The following is a 19774-nucleotide window of genomic DNA, read 5'->3' as shown; positions in this document are numbered from 1 at the left end:
TAGCCACCTCACCGTGTCCTCATGTGATCTATTCCCTGTGAATGCATAGAGGGATGTGGTGTCTGTCCCCTTTTTTGTAAAGATACCAGTGCTATTGGATTAAGGCCTCAATATTATGACCTCATTGAACCTTATTATCTCCTTAAAGGTTTGATCTCTCTCCAAATACAGCCACACTGGAGTTCAGAGCTTTAACATAGGAATTTTGGGGGAATACAATTCAGTCCATAACAGCTAACAACAATAATAGTAGCAAGAACAACAAAAAACTCACCTAAATAAGAGTATACAAGTATATTGCACTGATTTTAAGGTGTTTACAGGATCATCAGTTGGAGAGGTCATAACATACATAAACAATGAGAAATTAAAGTCTGCATAAGAATAGATCCTCGCAGCACAAGAAAACATATAAAATGAGAAATATATTTTAAAATTGTAAGATACGTCATTTTTAATTGATTACTCAAATTCTTGCTGAAATTACTTATTTTAACAGGTTTCAAATTGCCTTTATAATCACGACAGACAAAACATAGACTGTACAATATTAAAATGTGAAAAAAAATGACAGAAAAGAAAAAGTTGTGTATCACAAATAAGCAAACAAATCAAAACAAAACAAAACAAACCAAAAACCAAAAACCAAACAAACCTTGAATTACAGAAAGCAAATATTTGTGATGAGCGCCGGGTGTTGTACGGAAGTGTGTGTCATTGTATTGGACACATGAAGTAATATGACACTATATGTTGACTAACTGGGATTTATTTTTTTAATTTTTTAATTTTTTTTTACTAACTGGGATTTAAATAAAAACTTCAAAAAAAGAAAAGCAACTACTGTGCTGCTGCAATCAAGGCCTCCTATTCCCCTAAAATCAGGATTAGGTCTTAACTTTATACTTATGCACTTAATTCAACGGGATAAGGAAAGAGTCAATATTTTAATGTTCAAAAAAAGAAAATTAGAGAATGTCTGTATCATCTTCAGAAACCCAAACATTCTATAATAAATGCATTTTTTATTTACTACTGTATGACATGCGGGATTTAGTTGCCCGTACAGAGGCCCCATGGTCCACTGTCGTGACTGTTCCCACTGACTTTACTCCTTAGTCCTTGCAGGTGTCGTATTATTGAGAAAAAAGGTGACATGGGTGTCAGAAGCATTTTGTATCATATCTGAGATAAGATATATTTATGACAGAAAATATTGTCTTTAAAAAGAGGCATAAGATTCAAAAGAAACAGAGTATTTGGGGCTTCCAGGGTCTCTTTGTGGGAGGAGCTTGGGGCTTCAAGGGTCTTCCTGTGGGAGGAGCTTCCACTTGACTGAAGGGTCAAGTTCTTCATCAAAGTCATCCAGCTCCTGCTCCTTGGAGAGCTCCAGGAAAACCTGAGAGGGGCAAGACAGAGAGAGACGGAGATGTCACGCTGCCCCCTCTTGCTGGCAAGTGAGTGCAAAGCGCATGCACATGTTGTACATGAATGTTCCACGGATGACACAGGGTCCCTACCGCTGACCCACCTGCTCCAGGGTGGACTGGGAGAGGCTGTACTCCTCCAAATCGAAGCTCTGTTTAACTGCAGAAGGACAGACATACGTTAGGAGTTCATCTATTTTTTTTTTAAACTTGGAGAGTTTTACCAAGAGATATACAAAACATACAAACAGATTTTAACTATAAAAGATAAGGTAATAAGTATTCTCAGACTAACTATGGAAAGACATGTGCTGGCTTGGGCAGCGCCCATACTAAATACGGAAAGGTAAATTCTCCATGTGGTCTTGTAACAGGATGGAAATTCTCTCCGTTGTCTTGGAGTTTAGGGAGGGGCACACAAGAGGAAAGCAGTGTGAGGTTCCAGACCACCTATGCAGGGTCAGTGGGGAGACAGTTCCCTCTGCGCTAGAACACTAGCATGTCCCCCTCCACATCTGCCTTCACTCTGCTCTGCTCGGCTCTTTGCTCCACTGGCTGACTTAAGAAGCTTTTTCTGATGGTTTCCACCAGTGAGCTCATGAGGAGGGACAGAGCAGAGGGAGGTCAAGGCCTTTATGCCTTCCTGCCCACCCTGACATCAGCTTTGTCCCTTGATTGAAAGTCACTTCTTCTCACAGGGTCGCAGATTCTACATGATTCTGCTCCCGGGTTCTAACCACTGCATCCTCTCTTAATCCCTTTGGACCTAAGAATAGCAACACTTCTGCTGTTTCTAGTCTTGGGTGATCACACTGCTCCTTGCCCCTTTGCAAACGGTCCCTGCATAAACCAAACTTGGTTGAATTATCCTACTTTCCGTTTACCATTTATTATCAATGTGGACTGTGATTAAGACCCCAAACATGCAGATCCATAAAAGGAAGAAAATAATGAACAGAGAGGTTTCTTGTGGGCAATTATCAGATTGCTTTTCCTTTCTCCTCTCTGTGGCCAGAGGAATTGGTGGGATTGGCCTGCAATCTGGGGAAATGGGATTGTGTCCTTGACTCATGTCTTGGAACACATAAAAAATTATGGACGGTGATGGCTCTGTACTTTCAGAGTTTGGAGAGGCAAAGACGCTGGATCCAACAGGAGGTACTCTAAGAGATCTCTTGGAAAGGTATGGGGATTCCAAGAAGTGGCCCAGGGGCTGCAAGAGACCAAGAGACCAAGAGAAGAAGACATCACCTACCCCAGAGTGAAAGCTGTAGTCAGAAGTTACAGATGGGAGGAGAGAGGGAGTCTTCAAGGATTTCATCTCTGCACAGGAGGCCCTGATGCCATAGTATGGCTCTAATGATCAAATCTAGCTTAGCTGTCAAATTTTCTCTTTTTCTCTCCCCTTACACTCCATACTGGGGAGGCTCAAAACATCAGCATATGCACAGAGAAGGGTATGAGATTAGAAGGAAGATAAAACCATCCCTCTGGCCTCCTTAGATCCAAGTTTCCAGATATTAAGCAACTCTGACCTGGAGTGAGCACACGAGGCCAGAGTTCTGTTGCAGGTTGCAATACCCTAAAGTGATCTGATGCTATGGGAGCATGAGTCTAAGGAATGGTCAAAGGAATGTTCATGGGACATGCGTTGTGCTTGTACACTGCTGAGCCTACTTAATAAAGGCATTATCACTGAGAATGTAACTGTGTCTAATTTAACATTTGGAGGGGGGAAAAGAATTGCTAAGTTATATTTCCAACAACAGTGGGGCAGAAAACTGTGATAACAGAAAGCAGAACTTTAGTTTTAGCAAGTGAAACACAACAGAAGGAATCTGAATGGGAGGGAACATGTTTAAAAGCAGAAACATTAGAAGGCTGGATTGGCAGAGTTAATATTGTGAAAATGTCAATGTTACTCAGGGCAATTTACACATTTAATGCAATCCCTATCAAAATACCATGGACTTTCTTCAGAGAGTTAGAACAAATTATTTTAAGATTTGTGTGGAATCAGAAAAGACCCCGAATAGCCAGGGGAATATTGAAAAAGAAAACCAGAGCCAGGGGCATCACAATGCCGGATTTCAGGTTGTACTATAAAGCTGTGGTCATCAAGACAGTGTGGTACTGGCACAAAAACAGACACATAGATCAGTGGAACAGAATAGAGAACCCAGAAATGGGTCCTCAACTCTATGGTCAACTGATAGTCGACAAAGCAGGAAAGACTACCCACTGGAAAAAGGACAGTCTCTTCAATAAATGGTGCTGGGAAAATTGGACAGCCATGTGCAGAAGAATGAAACTAGACCACTCCCTTGCACCATACACAAAGGTAAACTCAAAATGGATGAAAGATCTAAATGTCAGACAAGAGTCCATCAAAATCCTAGAGGAGAACACAGGGAACACCTATTTTGATCTCGGCCACAGTAACCTCTTGCAAGATACATCCATGAAGGTAAAAGAAACAAAAGCAAAAATGAACTATTGGGACTTCATCAAGATAAGAAGCTTTTGCACAGCAAAGGATACAGTCAACAAAACTAAAAGACAACCTACAGAATGGGAGAAGATATTTGCAAATGACTTATCAGATAAAGGGCTAGTTTCCAAGATCCATAAAGAACTTATTAAACTCAACACCAAAGAAACAAACAATCCAATCATGAAATGGGCAGAAGACATGAACAGAAATCTCACAGAGGAAGACATAGACATGGCCAACATGCACATGAGAAAATGCTCTGCATCACTTGCCATCAGGGAAATACAAATCAAAACCACAATGAGATCCCACCTCACACCAGTGAGAATGGGGAAAATTAACAAGACAGGAAACAACACATGTTGGAGAGGATGTGGAGAAAGGGGAACCCTCCTGCACTGTTGGTGGGAATGTGAACTGGTGCAGCCACTCTGGAAAACTGTGTGGAGGTTCCTCAAAGAGTTAAAGATAGACCTGCCCTATGATCCAGCAATTGCACTGCTGGGGATTTACCCCAAAGATGCAGATGCAATGAAACACCGGGACACCTGCACCCCGATGTTTCTAGCAGCAATGTCCACAATAGCCAAACTGTGGAAGGAGCCTCGGTGTCCACCGAAAGATGAATGGATAAAGGAGATGTGGTCTATGTATACAATGGAATATTCCTCAGCCATTAGAAATTATAAATACCCACCATTTGCTTCAACGTGGATGGAACTGGAGGGTATTATACTGAGTGAAATAAGTCAATTGGAGAAGGACAAACATTATATGGTCTTATTCATTTGGGGAATATAAAAAATAGTGAAAGGGAATAGAAGGGAAGGGAGAAGAAATGGGTAGGAAATATCAGAAAGGGAGACAGAACGTAAAGACTCCTAACTCTGGGAAACGAACTAGGGGTGGTGGAAGGGGAGGAGGGCGGGGGGTGGGGGTGAGTGGGTGACGGGCACTGAGGGGGGCACTTGATTGGATGAGCACTGGGTGTTGTTCTGTATGTTGGCAAATTGAACACCAATAAAAAATAAATTTATTATTAAAAAAAAAAAAGAAGGCTCTTAAGAAAAGACTCCCCTGTACGTTAGGGAGGCAGCCTTCCTGGAACATCTCCCTCCCTTCTCCTAACTGTTTGTAAAACACTTCATGCTGATCCGAGTCTGTTGTAGGAATGCTTCTCCCTAGGGTGATGCAAAATTGGTCACTAGGCCAGGATGGCCACAGTGAGAAATGGCCCATAGAGCAAAGGTGACCGGCAGAAGGAAGAAGTGAAAAGAAGCTATCTCCGGCAATTGTAACCTTGTCTCAAGGAGAAAAATTTCTCTAAGAACTAGAATGTCTGGGGCTTCTAATGACTGACAGGTGAAAGTAAGAAAGCACAGGTGAAGAAGAGGGGGAGAGGGACTCTTGGGTGACTCAGATGGTTGAGTATCTGACTCTTGATTTTAGCTTAGGTCTTGATCTCAGGGTCATGAGTTCAAGCCCCATGGTGGGCCCACACTGGGCGTGGAGTAGGCTCCACACGCCCAGTGTGGAGCCCACTTAATAAAAAGAAAAAGAGGGGAGTGTGTGCAGCGTTTTATCAGATGTCATACACTGGTATATGTGGTGATAGGTAGAATCAGAGCCCATGATAGATCGATGCAGTACATAAAGATCACAGTCCAAGAGTTTGGAAAAGAGTTATGTCTTAGCCCACTCCCATAGAGAGGGACCTCCTCATCAACATCTAATGCTATCTAAGAGTACAAACAGGCTAAAAAAATTTTTTTTGGTATGAATCTGTGGACACTCCAGTCACAAATGCCAAAGGTCTCTTCCTTCTAGAGCCTCATTCAATTAGGACAGGATTTCCCACCCTTGCCACAAAGGACATTTTGGTCTGATGCGTCTATGCTGTGGGAGGGAGCTGACCTGTGTGCATTGCAGGATGTTTGGCATCATCCTTGGCCTTAACCCACAAGATACCAGTCGTACCCCCCTCCCCAACTTCCAGCCTTAGTTACGACAACCAAAGATATCCACAGACATCACCAAATCACTTGTGGTTGAGAAGCACTGGATTAAAAGTCTTAATACTTTATTTCTGGTATAACGGCACAATTTCATGTCCGTGTACCTCTTATACTGGTTTAATGCAAGATTTGAATTTCTCTGTTTCTTGGAGTCCTTATCTCTAAACAGTGACTCTTACCTATCTCTAATTTGAAGAAAGCCTGTGATAAGGGTCGCACGTCCTCAACAGGCAACTTATAGACCATCAGGGAGGAGTACCTATGAGGAATAGAGAGTGAGGCTGAGCTCCAGGTTGCAAGAAGACAACCACTGATGGATGTGCATCTAAAAAGCAGCAACAGGGACTCCTGGGGGGCTCAGTGGTTGGGCATCTGCCTTTAGCTCAGGTCGTGATCCTGGGGTCCTGGGATTCAGTCCCACATCGGGGGCCCTGCAAGGAGCCTGCTTCTCCCTCTGCCTATGTCTCTGCCTCTCTCTCTCTGGTGTCTCTCATGAATAAATAAATAAAATCTTTTTAAAAATAAAATAAAATAAAAAATAAGCAGCAGCAACAATATCGCCAACAATTTATTTCAATGCATAGACACATGCATTGCAATGGACAGAGGTAGTGAATGTTCTTTAACCAATAAGAAGTCATTTTACTGAAGAAGAAGCATGAGGAGGCTCTCAGAGCTAAGCTCCTTTTTGGTCTCAGGAGGAATGAGACACAGAGGAAACCCCCAGAGCCTGCACTCCAGGATTACTTATTATCCTTCTTCCTTAGTGAGAAGAGAATAGCATTTAAGACAAAAGCACTAGGTTTGCCTCCTGCCTCTGCTGCTAGGGTTTGGTGTGGTCTAAACGACCTGAGCCTCAAGTGCCATTATCAATAATAATAAAAGTGCTAAGAGCCTCCACTCACTGAGCATTGACTGATGCCTGGTCTTGGTTTTAGACTAGTGATCGTATTTAATGGGGATGGTTTTACCCCCTAGAAGGGATCCCGATGACCTCGGTCCTTGCACACGTTAGGACCTGGCCCATGAGCGAGCAGCCAGGAATGCAAATTCCCTTACAACAATCAGCTTCCAAATCAGTACTTTGCTCTCTCATTTCCCTCCCATGGAAGGAAATTCCCTTGGAATCGGGCCTTCCTCTAATAATTAAAATACTCACAATTACCATAATTTCTCTAATAATTAAAATACAATTACCATAGAGTTAAAAAACCCAAAAAGAATGATCAAGTAAGGCTTTTATTTCTCTTCACAATAATAGAAAACGGAATAATAGAAGACACAAAAACCAACACCTGTGCCTACCTTTCCTGCCGGGCAGCTTGAGGGAAAAGTCTCAGAATTTCACAGTGGAGGGGCTCCACCTGGGTGGGGGTCTTCACCTTCATCTCCAGCAGATAATCTTTGCCAAATCTGCTTTTCAGATGTTGGATAGAACCAATACATCTGGAGGGGGGAGGAGGAGGAAGTTAAGCAAGAGAAGGGAAAGATAAATCTATGCCTGGTGATTTTCAGCCTCCAGAGAGAGGCCAGGGCCATGCAGAGGGGAAGCAACCAGCCACTTCAGCTGGGGACAGTGATAACACCATGTGGGGAAATGTCTTCTGCTCCTGGCCCACGGAGGCCCAAGGGTGGGCAGGGATGGGCACCCACCTCAGCCTTCCCGACACCATGATGGCCACGCGGTCACACACGGCCTCGGCCTCTGCCATGTAGTGGGTGGTCAGGAGGGCGCCCCTCTCCGTGTTCCCAAAGGTGGCCCGGATCGTCTGCCTACATTAGGTCATGGGCAATGTTAGCTAGCTGGAACGCTCAAGGTAAGAGGACAAGACTTTCAAGCATGTTTCACTGGCAAACATGCAACAACTAGTGAATTCAGATTAGACAAAGAAAGGATTTTTGAAGGCACGGCAGTCATGTCAATATCCCAACTGTTGGGCAGAGTGTTGAATTCAGAACATGGCTGGGGCTGAATGTAGAGGATGATGTTGGGTAAAAGGGTATTTAGAAATGCTGAATTCCAAGGATATGTATGAGAGGGCAATGGGAAGAAAGATGGAAAAGGAGAAGCACTTATTTAAAAGCATGAAAGTAATGATAAAGTACAAAACAGCAGATTTCAGAATCCTAAGAACTTGGGATTTTTTTTCCTCTATAAGAACCACATTATCAGGTCATGCTGTAGGAATTGAAACTGAGTAAGAGATGGATGTGGTTGACTATAAAAAAAGGCCATGCATATCCGGAAGACCTATGATGAAAAACAAGATTCTCAAAGTATTAGGGTGTTAGAATTCTCTTTTTCTTCTTAATAAAAATTGGCTGTGATGGAGAGTCAGATTTTTCCCCCTTATTTCATTTCCTGATAACGTGTTGTCTTTTGCCTTATAAACAATGATTTTGAAGACCAGTTGTTATAGGACTAATCAGTTCACTTAAGTTTATTCATGACACCTCCTCACCACATTTGCTGCTGCCCCTCGGGGTCCATGCCCGTGGATGGTTCGTCCAGAAGCACCACGGATGGGTTTCCCAGGATGCTCAGTGCAAAGCACAGCTGGAACGAGAGGACAGTGTGTCTGACACCGACAGGCAGGGTGCGCAGAGTAACACCGGGCCCTGTTCCTACCTTCCTCTTTATTCCCTCGGATAAGGTCTTCACGGGCAGCTTCATCTGGTCCTGCAGCTTGAGCGCATCCGCCAACCTGAAGGAAGCAGAGTGCGTCAATCCACATCATCCTCAAACTGTGGGGACTGTGAGTGGGGGATGGGCAAATCAGAACAAACACTATATCAGAAACATTTTAAAAAGAGTATTCTCAATGATCATAAAATTGAAACCACCTAGGATCCTTTATGAATCTTTCCTAGCAAATTCATATTTTTCAATGACTCCTTTCTATATGAGGGATAATCAATAAAATTTTTCTATCCAGCCTTAGTGTGCAAGAACACAACACTCAGCTGGCTTCTTGATAACCACAGGCATGAAGTCATTGGTTAGAATCTCTCCCTTCGTTAATTCTGTGTCAACATCATTCCTATCACATCACCCCCAGTAGAGAAAGGGTGTGTCTCCCCCCCAGGTACCGTGTGATGGTGACTGTAGCATCCCCTTTCTTCAGCCCTTTGATGGCAGCAAACACCTCCAGATGTTCCCTCACTGAGAGGTTGGGCCACAGCACGTTCTCCTGAGGACAGTAGCCCAAGAACCTGAGGGAGTCTCCTTCACTGTTCCCTTTCAAAATCACCTACAAAAAATTAATTCTCACATTCAGCCCAAAATTTTGTGTACATGTGTATGTGCACATCAGTGCATAATTGAGCGATGCACTCCCCCTACACACATGGCTGCCGAGAGTGCAAAGGGAAGTAAGTGATCACTTAGCTCGAGGAGAAAGATGGTAAAAACTCAACAGATCAAAAGGAAGATATTCCACATTGACATATCCCTCTATTGTATTTTAGCCTTTATTACCAAGCCCATTACGTTGGTTGAATTCAGGGCTGCTTATTTGGTTGTCCATTGTTTGACCTCCTTCATTGATCCAAGAGTTCAAAGGATTAGACACTTGTTGAGGATTCTGTGTCCTCAATGTTAAACTAGCTAAATTATAGGACCTGTTCCACAAGTTTATCACGAGCATTTAAAAGGGCAAAGATTCTCAATTAGGGACAATCTTCCTTCCAGAAGACATTTGGTAATGTCTGGAGATGTTTTTGATTGTTATACTTGGGTGCTGCTGGGATGGAATGGATAGAGGCCAGGGATGCTACCCTACATCCTATAATGCACAGGACAGTCCTTTCAAAAAAAAAAAAAAAATCCAGTCCAAAACGTTACCAGTGCCAAGCTTGAGAAAATCTGAGCTAAGGTAATAAATGAAAAGTCCTTGGCACTAGTCCAGCACAGAGCAACCAATAAGCACCACTAAATGGCATTTATTATTTTTATGAACCAGTCATTGTGCTATACGATAATATTAACAGGTAATGTGTACCAGGGCTTACCATGTGCTAGAATCTAAGCATTTATGTGTTTTGAATTATTTGATCAAATTATTTTATACAAATTACTTCATCACGTAATTTATAGTATATGTTCTGCCAAAGCGAGCACATCATCAAGTAATTTATATAGTGTTGAAGAACTCTATATGACTCAGGTCGTAGTTTTATCATTTTTGTTTCACATAGGAGAAAACTAACATGTGCATAGATTCAGAGACTTGAAGAAGGTCACACAAGCTACCCCCAGCAGTTAAAGCTGGACTCTGCCTTCAGAATCCAACCCTTGACTTCAATGCCATATTGCCTTTCCCTAATACAGAGGAAGAGAGGACTAGTTAATGTGGGCTTGCAGAGCTTTCAATCTAGAGAGAGGGATGGAAAATAAAAACAAATAGAGATATACGGGGATGAATTATAGCCCCTGCTTAAAGCTTTCAAGGCAATAAATGTGATAAAGAATAAGAAAAAGATCCAGTGTAGCTACGAGTGTAGTTAGGAAAAGTCCTTGTGGGGAGGTAAATTTCAAGGAGACGAGAAGGAGGCAACCAAGTACAAAGCTGAATGAGGAGCACTCCAGCCAATGGAAAAATAAACCCAAAGATCCTACAGAGGGACGATGACCAAAGGCCAATGTGAGTGGGAGATACACAGAGCCCAGATCTTACAGGCCCTTTTTCTGCCATGGTAAAGATTTTGGATCAATTCTAACTGAAGGATGATAAGCAGGATAGTGACACAATCTCATCTGCGTCTTTGAAGGATTCCGCTGGTCGCTATGTGGGCAAGAGTAGAAATGGAAAGATAATTTGGAGACCTCTGTTGCAATCCACACCATGAGACAACCTCTCTTCATGGTCACTCCCTCTGCCCTCCCTCAACCTTCTGTAGCTTCTGCTCAGTCGTTCTGTCCTGTGGACCTCTGTCAATCATTTTATCCAACTTGGCCTAGGCGTACTGCCAAGTGGCATCCATATATCATTCTAGTTTTTGATTTGGAATTTAGACAATCATTATTTTTTTCTCCAATCTATGATCTCTGTTTTCTGAATAAATCCTGGATCTTGACAATTCAATTCAACAAATCGTCAGGCTACATAAGTCAACAAAAATTAAAACAAAAACAAAAACCAAACAAACAAAAAAAAACACAAAGATTTCTGACCATGAAGAAAGCTAATGTTTAGCTTCACTTAACAAAATATTTCCTGTTAATGTCATTACTTTTCATTCAATAAAGCATATGTTGTAGACAATACGTACCCTTTTCAGCACCTATTTTTGGAATTAAGGAGGAAATTTTTATTTGTTAAGGGAGAAATTTTTAATCTTCTTCATTTCAATGCACAACACAATTGATTAATACGAAAGGATCATTTATGCCTTTTTAAGATTGTCATCAAATGTTCACTGTTTAGTGCTTCATTGGGCAGCATTAATGACCATGTTTCTGTGTGTTTTACTGACCTGTCCTGCAGTTGGATTTGTGTCCCCAGTTATCATCTTAATAGTTGTACTTTTACCAGCTCCGTTGTGTCCTAAGAGCCCTATAACTTCACCTGAAAGAAATAGGTATGCTCAGAATTAGAACTTCAAATAATTTCAATAAACATAAAAGCAAATGCTATTAGAAAGCTCACTATGTGTCAAGCTCTGTGTCTAGTGCACTAATGCATTATTTCACCTATTCTTCACACACACACACACACACACACACACACCCCTAAGCATTGTTATTGACTTCATTTTATAGGCAAAGAAAGTGAAGGGTAAGGAGGGTATGTGACTTGTGCAGGGTCATCCAGCCAATAAGATGCTGAGCTAGAATTGAAACAAATCTTGCTTCCAAAGTCTGTTGCATTTAACAGACACTTCCACAAAATGTGCTGTTTGTTAGAATGGAGATTGCACCCCGGTGCCCCAGGGAGTCTGATCTGTGTACGTTCCCTGTTGGGAAATCAATCATCTTACTTCAAAAGCTACATCATCCTTCTTAACAGAAGGACTGGCTCCTTTTCTTTTCGTTCTTTCTTCTTTTTAAAAAAAATTTATTTATTTTATTTTTTGCTGTTGTTCTTTTTTTGTTTGTTTGCCTGTTTTAACAGAACGGACATAACTGTCTTTTTAGGCAAAGAAAAGAAAAACACCACTGTTTTCGTAACTGAGGCTTTTAATCACGTGCCTGCTGATGAGCTGGCTACCTCTCATGATTTCAGCAGAGGGCCCCAGATTCAGGTACTAGTCCTGCCTCCCAAAGACCTCATCTCGGGAGGTCAAGATCACTCTGCTAACAGTTAAAACTACTGCCTTGGGGATCCCTGGGTGGTGCGGCGGATTGGCGCCTGCCTTTGGCCCAGGGCGCAATCCTGGAGACCCGGGATCGAATCCCACGTCGGGCTCCCGGTGCATGGAGCCTGCTTCTCCCTCTGCCTGTGTCTCTGCCTCTCTTTCTCTCTCTCTGTGTGTGACTATCATAAATAAATAAAAATTAAAAAAAAAATAAAACAACTGTCTCCAACCTTTTTTAACACAGAAAGAGACATTTCTTATGGCCACTTTTTTCTTCCTCTTAGCAAAGCAGTTTCTCTTTTTGCCTGCATATTCCTTCCGTAGACAGCTAGCAATGATGACAGGTTTCTGTAGAGACAAGTAAATAACAAGGGGGCTTTATTTTTACCTGGAAATGAGTGAGCGCTCCATACCGCCTCCAACTACATTTTTCCCTGTACAGAATCATGCCTCAGACAAGTCCTTCCCCCAGAAACTGCCATTTTCAAGTGACCTCTCCCAATCTATATTTATGCAGGGAAATAACATTTGCACCATATCGCATGATTGGTGTTTGTCCTTCCTCAGAAGATAGGAATAGAGACATCCACCAAACCAAAAAGACTGTTAAGGCACAGACTCACACATGCACTCGCACACACACACACACACACACACCCCTCAGAGGGACTCTTTCCTCTTGCAGTAACCTTTTTGGCCATGCTAAAGATTTTGGATAAACAACCCTAAAAAATAACAAGCCTGTGTCCATGCAATGTGTGTATTTGCCTTGTTCTCCTATCCTTGTAGACATTGCATATTCACTGAAATCAAGTAATGAGCTATGTGTGGGAGGATGAAAGAAACACAAAGTGTTTTTCAAAATATTCATATGAGGATGTATCCCCCCTTTCTTGGATGAACGTTTTTAGTAGTTGTACCTCATCAAAATCTGCAAGAGTCTCAGCATTTGTGGTTCTCCTTCTTTCCCCCTCAACATCTTCACCCTCTCCTGCAGGTTCTTCTGGGTTTGGAAAAATACTGCTGCTTCTTGGAGAAATTCTAAAATCAAAACGGTGTAATAATAACAGATTTCCAGTTGAAAAACTTGTAGCCAAAATAATGAGCTTTCTGTAGACTGCTCTCAGTGATGTGGACAGATTAACCGTGAGTACAACATAATCCCCATTTTTCCACTCTACGCCATCTGCTTTGTAAACAGCCTGGTTTCCACTGATGAGTCAAATGATGTTACTCTTACATCATCCTCACTCTTTGCCTGGGTTTACTTTTCCTTGTTGATTGTGACTTTTAAAAAAAATGAATAAATAAAACAGGACACAGATTCCGAAGCACAGTTGCATGAGAAAGGCATCTAGGAACTGGAATTTTGGCAGACATTTTGGAATTCTAAAGACTTTGCAAGAACCATGGATGGAAACATTTGGAATTAGAGATGCATCCCAGATAATCCAGGACACATAATCACCAGTGAGTGAGCATCGCCCTTTCTTAGGAATTTGGGTCAGAATCACTCCTTCCCGACTGCTACCCATCCAATTTTTCCTTCATCATCCTGGATTTTCATCTCCCTCTTTCATGCCATCCCAAATTACTGCTGTCTGCTGATTTCCTAAAACATGGCTGTCTTCTTGTCACGCTCCTGCTCTACCACCTACTTCACGCTTGAACTTGATTCATATCTTGTCAGTTAGGTGAGGTTTCTAAAACATTCCTGTCTTTGTTTCCCATTAGGTAATTTGCAAAATGTTCCCTATGCTTCTTTATTCCAAAATCCTCCAAAATTTAGCTTTAATTTAAATATCCATTACCTTGCAATACAAACCTTCAAGTTCTTTTTAGCTACTTCTCAAATCTACAGGAAGGTGGCATTTATACTACCTTTTGTTCTTTTGCTCAAACTACCTTCCTGGACAGGCTACACTTACCAATTGTTTATCTTTACTTACCCATTATTTTAAAGCTTTTACCTTTCCTATATAACTTTCTTTTAGTATGTCAGTGGAATTATAGTATTCCTTAATTTTTCAGTGTCTCACATGTGCTAATGTGGCTTCCCATTCTAGATTGTGAGCTCATAAAAGTATCATGAATTTTAGTAATTTCGTATACTACACAATTCCTTTAAAAAAAAAAAAACCCTGTGCAGTAATTTTTACTTAATTAACTTAAGAATATAACAATGTTTTTAAACAATGAATATTAAAATAGCACATGAAATTTTATTGGAATTTTCTCAACCTGAACACAGGATCTTTTCTCATTGATTTCTTCCTAAAGTTCACTTCCAGACACCGGAGAACAAAAACGAAAATGAAAAAATGAAGGTAAGGCTAAGGGGAGAAAAAGACAATCAATATTAGAAATCACCATAAAAACAACAACTTTAATATTGGAATTTATTTAAGGAGATTGATCTTATGTACAAAAATAGATCTGATAACATTTTCACCATTTTGAAAGACAATTTAATATTCAATGAAACTCTCAGCACTAGCTTCACTGCTCTTCAGAAAAGCCATAACAGACAAGACTGTGGTAAGTTGGTACCAGGACTGTTCATGCCATTGGGAGTTTGGGTCCACACTCAGTGTGTGTGTGTTGCTTCAGATATGCTTTAAAAGCTGGATTTTATGATACCCGGGTGGCTCAGTGGTTGAGAGTCTCCCTTCGGCCCAGGGCCCTGGAGTCTCAGGATCAAGTCCCACATTGGGCATGGAGCCTGCTTCTCTCTCTGCCTGTGTCTCTGCCTTTCTCTCTCTGTGTTTCTCATGAGTAAATAAATAAGTAAATAAATAATCTTTTAAAAAAAGTTGGATTTTTAAGTGCCCAAATTAAACTTTTTAACTTAATGTTAAGCATACAAATGTGTCCCCCTCATGCAAGAACATTTAAATGGAAATGTATTCTTACTATTAGCAGTGCCAGAAACACAATTTGCTGTTCTGAAGCTCCTAAATAATCCATGGAGTCAGGAGAAATCTATAAAATGAGGAAAAGTATATTTAGATGAACCTTTTTCTGTTTGTAAATCTCACCTCATGTAAGATAAATTAATGTCCATTAAATGACCTTGCCAGCGTTCTCTCTTGTGTGCATCAGGTAAAAGTCAATTTCTGACTGCCCTGTGGGTCTTCCGCGCTTTCAAAGTCACCTAGTGACTATGCTTGACTAGAGGCTCAGATGCTTTTATACTTAACACTGTGAGTCAGCAGATTCACCCTGCTAGGAGAATCCCGGGTGGTGCTGGAAGGACCCATCAAAGCCATGGGCAAGATCTGTCTTAAGACAAACCTTCACCCTTAACTTTTACCTGTCTTTCTCTCTACATCTGTGCTCCTTCCTCAAGAGCCCTGGAACCATTACATTGCTCTGTCCCCTGCTCCGCCCACTCTTAAGAATAATCATGACAAAGACAAAGATCTTCACCTGGAGTTTTGCAGTTTTCATTAGATTTACAATAGATGCATAATATCCATAATATCCATCCATAATGCATAAATGCATGATTTTCGTTAGATACACAAAACATCTTAAAGCATCTCTCAACTCTTTAGTAAATAAAGAGTAAAGAGCCAATTTTATTTCCTGAGCTATATTTCCCAGGACTTTCTTCTGAGCAATCTTAGGCTGATATGGTAAACTCTATCACATTTGTCCACCATCTAGAAAAGATGATTATGTTTTTGCATTGAATGGTTTGCCGGGACCCGGACCTTATTTTAAATGATCTTGTTCTCCTATGTGCCTCAGTCACCCACTTCAAATACAGTACCACATCCAAAATCTATGTTAGTCCCCTTCCTCTTTGCCCTGTCTACCGTGTCTAATTTTTTCAGCTTTTTGCTCTACCATCCTTACTCTGTAATCTGGAGTTGGTGACCTTCCAACCCACCAACCTCACCACTGTCTCACTGTCCATAAATGCCCTCATTTCCTTAACTTCATACTCCCTAGCTTAGAATCCATGGTCCGTTGCTATAATTTCTCCTTATACAGAACCACCGCTCCATGACTCCCCTGGCAAAAACACTAAGCCTGGTTGAACCTAACTCCACCTGCCCTGAATCGCATATGAGAAGGAGATTATGATAAGAAAAACTATCAACTTTGCTGACTTCACTTGGAAAGTAGGGCAAGGGGTCTTTGAGCACTGCCTGCCTGTTCTACTGACTTACTTTCTGAAATCACTGTTCACATCATTTCCTCTATCCTCAAACTTTCAACACCTCTGTTCATCTCACTCTATATTGATAAGTTCATCTCTTTCCCTAAGAAAGGATCGCACAGAAAAGAATCATGCCTCTTCCTACCATCAAAGCCACTGATCTATCTGCCTCACGCTATGATCTTGGTAAATGGATGGAATGTTCCTGCTTTGATAAAAAGCAACCTCTTTGCTTGGGTGCTCTATGACATTCATTTCTCAGCTGTTCAAAGACTTGGCTTTTTAGATAGTTCATGTCCCTCTTTTCATCAGAAATTTTGCTCATACCTTCCTAGACCAAAATGTATTCTCCTCATTCCATCTCTGATACTCTTTTTAGCAAAGCTGGAAGTAGGTATCTCTGCACCCTGCACACCTTCCTCATCTCACAGTATCTCCTAAGCTCATTCTTGTTTGGTTTGGCCTTCACCCTTTCCTTGAATTCTATCTGCTTAATATCACCAATGACTTCCATGTAGTCAGTCCAGTGATCTCAGTTATCAACTTTCTAGACCTCTTGTTTGATAGTTAAATCACTCCCTCCTTCCTGAAATATTCTTTAGTGCCATCTGGCATATATCCTTCTGTACGGATACTTTAAGTGTTTAAGGAAAGTTCCTGCAAATAGATTCTGGCACACAAGAGTCCTCCACTTTTTTTCCTACCTCACGAGTTCTTTCTCAAGAGGAGAAGACTCTTCCTCTTCTCGATTTTTAAATTTTGGTGTCCAGGTCAAATCCTGGGCTCACTTTTTATTCTAATTATACTTACCCTGTAGATTATATTGTCTAGTGCCATGGCTTTAGATATCATTTATATGCTGATGAATCTCAAGTAATCACCTGCTGGATTTTAGATGCAAATATCTACTGGCTACATGGCATTTCCCATTGCATGCCTATTAGGAAACTTAAATTCAGTATGTCCAAAATTAACAGAAAAAGTGCATCTCTTAGCTTCCCAGTAGGGTCATTTGTTCCAAGGAGAGAATGTTATCACAAGAACTATAAAATTCTACTACTGTAGAAATATCCTTGACCTTCATGAACCAAGACAGAGCTCCTTATTGAATAACATGACTCTTGACTGTGGTAAGAGAATGATCTCTCCAAAGACAGAGTCTTCAAATTCTGTACAGATAAGGACTCCATCTACATTTTTAGAATATACTAGGCTATTTTCAATGGCCACATATTTCATGACCTGAGGACAGGAGTGAAATTACTTACCTCAGAGAAAATTAACAGTGAGCCAATCAGTGTAAAAGGTGGTATTAATATGGTGCAGAGAAATAATCCTAGAAATCCATATTCATTTAGATCCGTAGCAACTATTGAGAAGATAGTGATCTAAAAAAAAAATAGAGGTCTAATTTCACTCAAGTGTAACAAATCTGAATTTTAGGATGTTTTCCAAGAGGGTGGGAATTCATCTTGTAAATGTTCTTATTTTCAGCGTTCGCCTCATAAGGCAGTACTACCACCATGGTTATTTTTTCTTTGCAACATAAGATTGTGTCAAAATTCAGTATTGGATTGACTATGACATTTTTAGGACACAAATTCAACATGCATGCAAATCATTTGGATTCTTGCTGAAACTCAGATTCTGACAAAAGGGCTATTTATTGCACATTGCTCTGCATTTCACAGTAGGTCATTGGCACCTGTTTGGCTGTTAGACATGCCAGCTACTCATTCTCGTAGCTGTATAGTTTTTCTTTGACCAGATGTGAAAGAATTAAATAATTCTGCCTTCAGAAAATGTGTTGTTTCCATTTCTCTGCACCTATAAATGATGGTCTACATAAATCCTTACCTATTGACACTCTTAGTCTTTAAGGAAAGATTCTGAAAAGTATAAATGTGGTTTAAAATTATGTGAATTCAAAATTTTAATGGTTAATAACAGATTATTTTTCAAAAAGATGGTGACAGTCTATGTTCTGATGAACCATGAATGGGTGAGCATGTTACGCCACCTCACTGACACTGGGTGCTATAATTAATCATTGTAGGTATCCTTGTTTTATTGCTGATATTAGGTGACTAGCTGTATAAATTTACTGTGTACTATAATATTGGCCATTGGTTTTTAGTAATTTGTCCTTCCTGTGCTTATATTTTTTACTGGGCATTTTTAAAAGAATGGCATGGTGTTTCCTTAATTCATGCAATTTTTCCTCTGTTTGACAGCTGCTAATAGTGAACCATCACTGCAATCTGAAATAAATCATACTGAACTATCTTCTTTATAAAATTTATTTTGGGTTTATTTTGTTATCTTTTTATTTAGAGAACTTTGATTTTCCAGATTATCAATTTTTTTCTTTTTTGCTGTATCTTTCTTAGCTTTTGTTAGTAAAGTTATGCTTACTTTATAAAAGGAACTATTATGCTTTGTGGATTTTTAAATATAAATATATTATAACCATGATTCCCAAAGTTATGCAATCTTCATCCATGTTTAACAGAATTCAGTGGTCCATACTAGTGCTTTTATAGCATTTAAATTTTTTTCTTAAATTCTTTAATTTATTTCTTGGTCAGATTAATTTCATCCTTAAATTGTTCTCCTTTCCACCCCCAGCTTTATTGAGATATAATTAATATACAACATAGTGTAAGCTTAAGATGTACAATATGATGATCTGATACACATATATATTGTGAAATGATTACCAAAATAAGGTTAGTTAACACACCCTTAATCTTACACAATTACCTTTTTTTGTTGTTTCAGTGAAAGCATTTAAGATTTACACTCTTAACAACTTGCAAGTGTATAATACAATATTGTTAACTATAATCCTGGTGCTGTACATTATATCCCAATAACTTATCTAATAACTGGAAGTTTATACCCTTTAGTCAATATCTCTCTATTTCCCTCACCCACAGCCCCTGGTAAACAGCATTCTTTTCTGTTTCTATGGGGTAGCTGTTTTAGATTCCATATATATATGAAATCATACAGTATCTGTCTTTTTCTATCTGACTTATTTCACTTAGCCTAATCTCCTCAAAGTTAATCCTACAAGGGGCAGGATTTCTTTCTTTTTATGGCTGAATAATGTTCCTTTGTATGTATATACTACATTTTCTTTATCTATTCATCTGTCAGTGAACACTTAGGTTGTTTCCATGTCTTGACTGCAATGAATAATGCTGCAATAAATATGGGGTGCATGTATCTTTATGAGATAGTGATTTCATTTCCTTCAGATAAATACCCAGAAGCAGAATTGCTGGATCATATAGTTATTCTATTTTTTTCTTTAGTTTTTGAGGACCCACCATACTGTTTTCCATAGTGGCTATACCAATGTACATTC

The 19774-nt window shown here is 40.2% G+C and overlaps 1 protein-coding gene across 2 annotated transcripts in view; it reads right to left on the bottom strand.

Moving 5' to 3' along the window:
- Positions 1-279: 279 nt before the first annotated feature.
- Positions 280-19774, bottom strand: part of ABCA9 (ATP binding cassette subfamily A member 9) — a 59644-nt gene continuing 40149 nt past the window's right edge. For both annotated transcript variants that reach the window (XM_077853664.1, XM_077853665.1), the window contains exons 27-40: positions 17670-17789; positions 15147-15215; positions 14475-14566; positions 13154-13274; positions 12464-12581; positions 11412-11503; positions 9027-9187; positions 8566-8641; positions 8399-8493; positions 7590-7709; positions 7242-7382; positions 6116-6195; positions 1532-1587; positions 280-1399 (exon numbers count right to left, since the gene is read on the bottom strand). In XM_077853664.1, coding sequence (XP_077709790.1) covers positions 1301-1399; positions 1532-1587; positions 6116-6195; positions 7242-7382; positions 7590-7709; positions 8399-8493; positions 8566-8641; positions 9027-9187; positions 11412-11503; positions 12464-12581; positions 13154-13274; positions 14475-14566; positions 15147-15215; positions 17670-17789 — 1440 coding nt within the window. In that variant the 3' untranslated portion in view covers positions 280-1300. The remainder of the gene's footprint in view (positions 1400-1531; positions 1588-6115; positions 6196-7241; positions 7383-7589; positions 7710-8398; positions 8494-8565; positions 8642-9026; positions 9188-11411; positions 11504-12463; positions 12582-13153; positions 13275-14474; positions 14567-15146; positions 15216-17669; positions 17790-19774) is intronic.

Source organism: Canis aureus, chromosome 16 (genome assembly GCF_053574225.1).
Source record: "Canis aureus isolate CA01 chromosome 16, VMU_Caureus_v.1.0, whole genome shotgun sequence".
Lineage (NCBI taxonomy): Eukaryota > Metazoa > Chordata > Mammalia > Carnivora > Canidae > Canis > Canis aureus.
The sequence above is the reverse complement of the archived record's forward strand: the minus strand, read 5'-3'. Positions and strand labels throughout refer to the sequence as shown.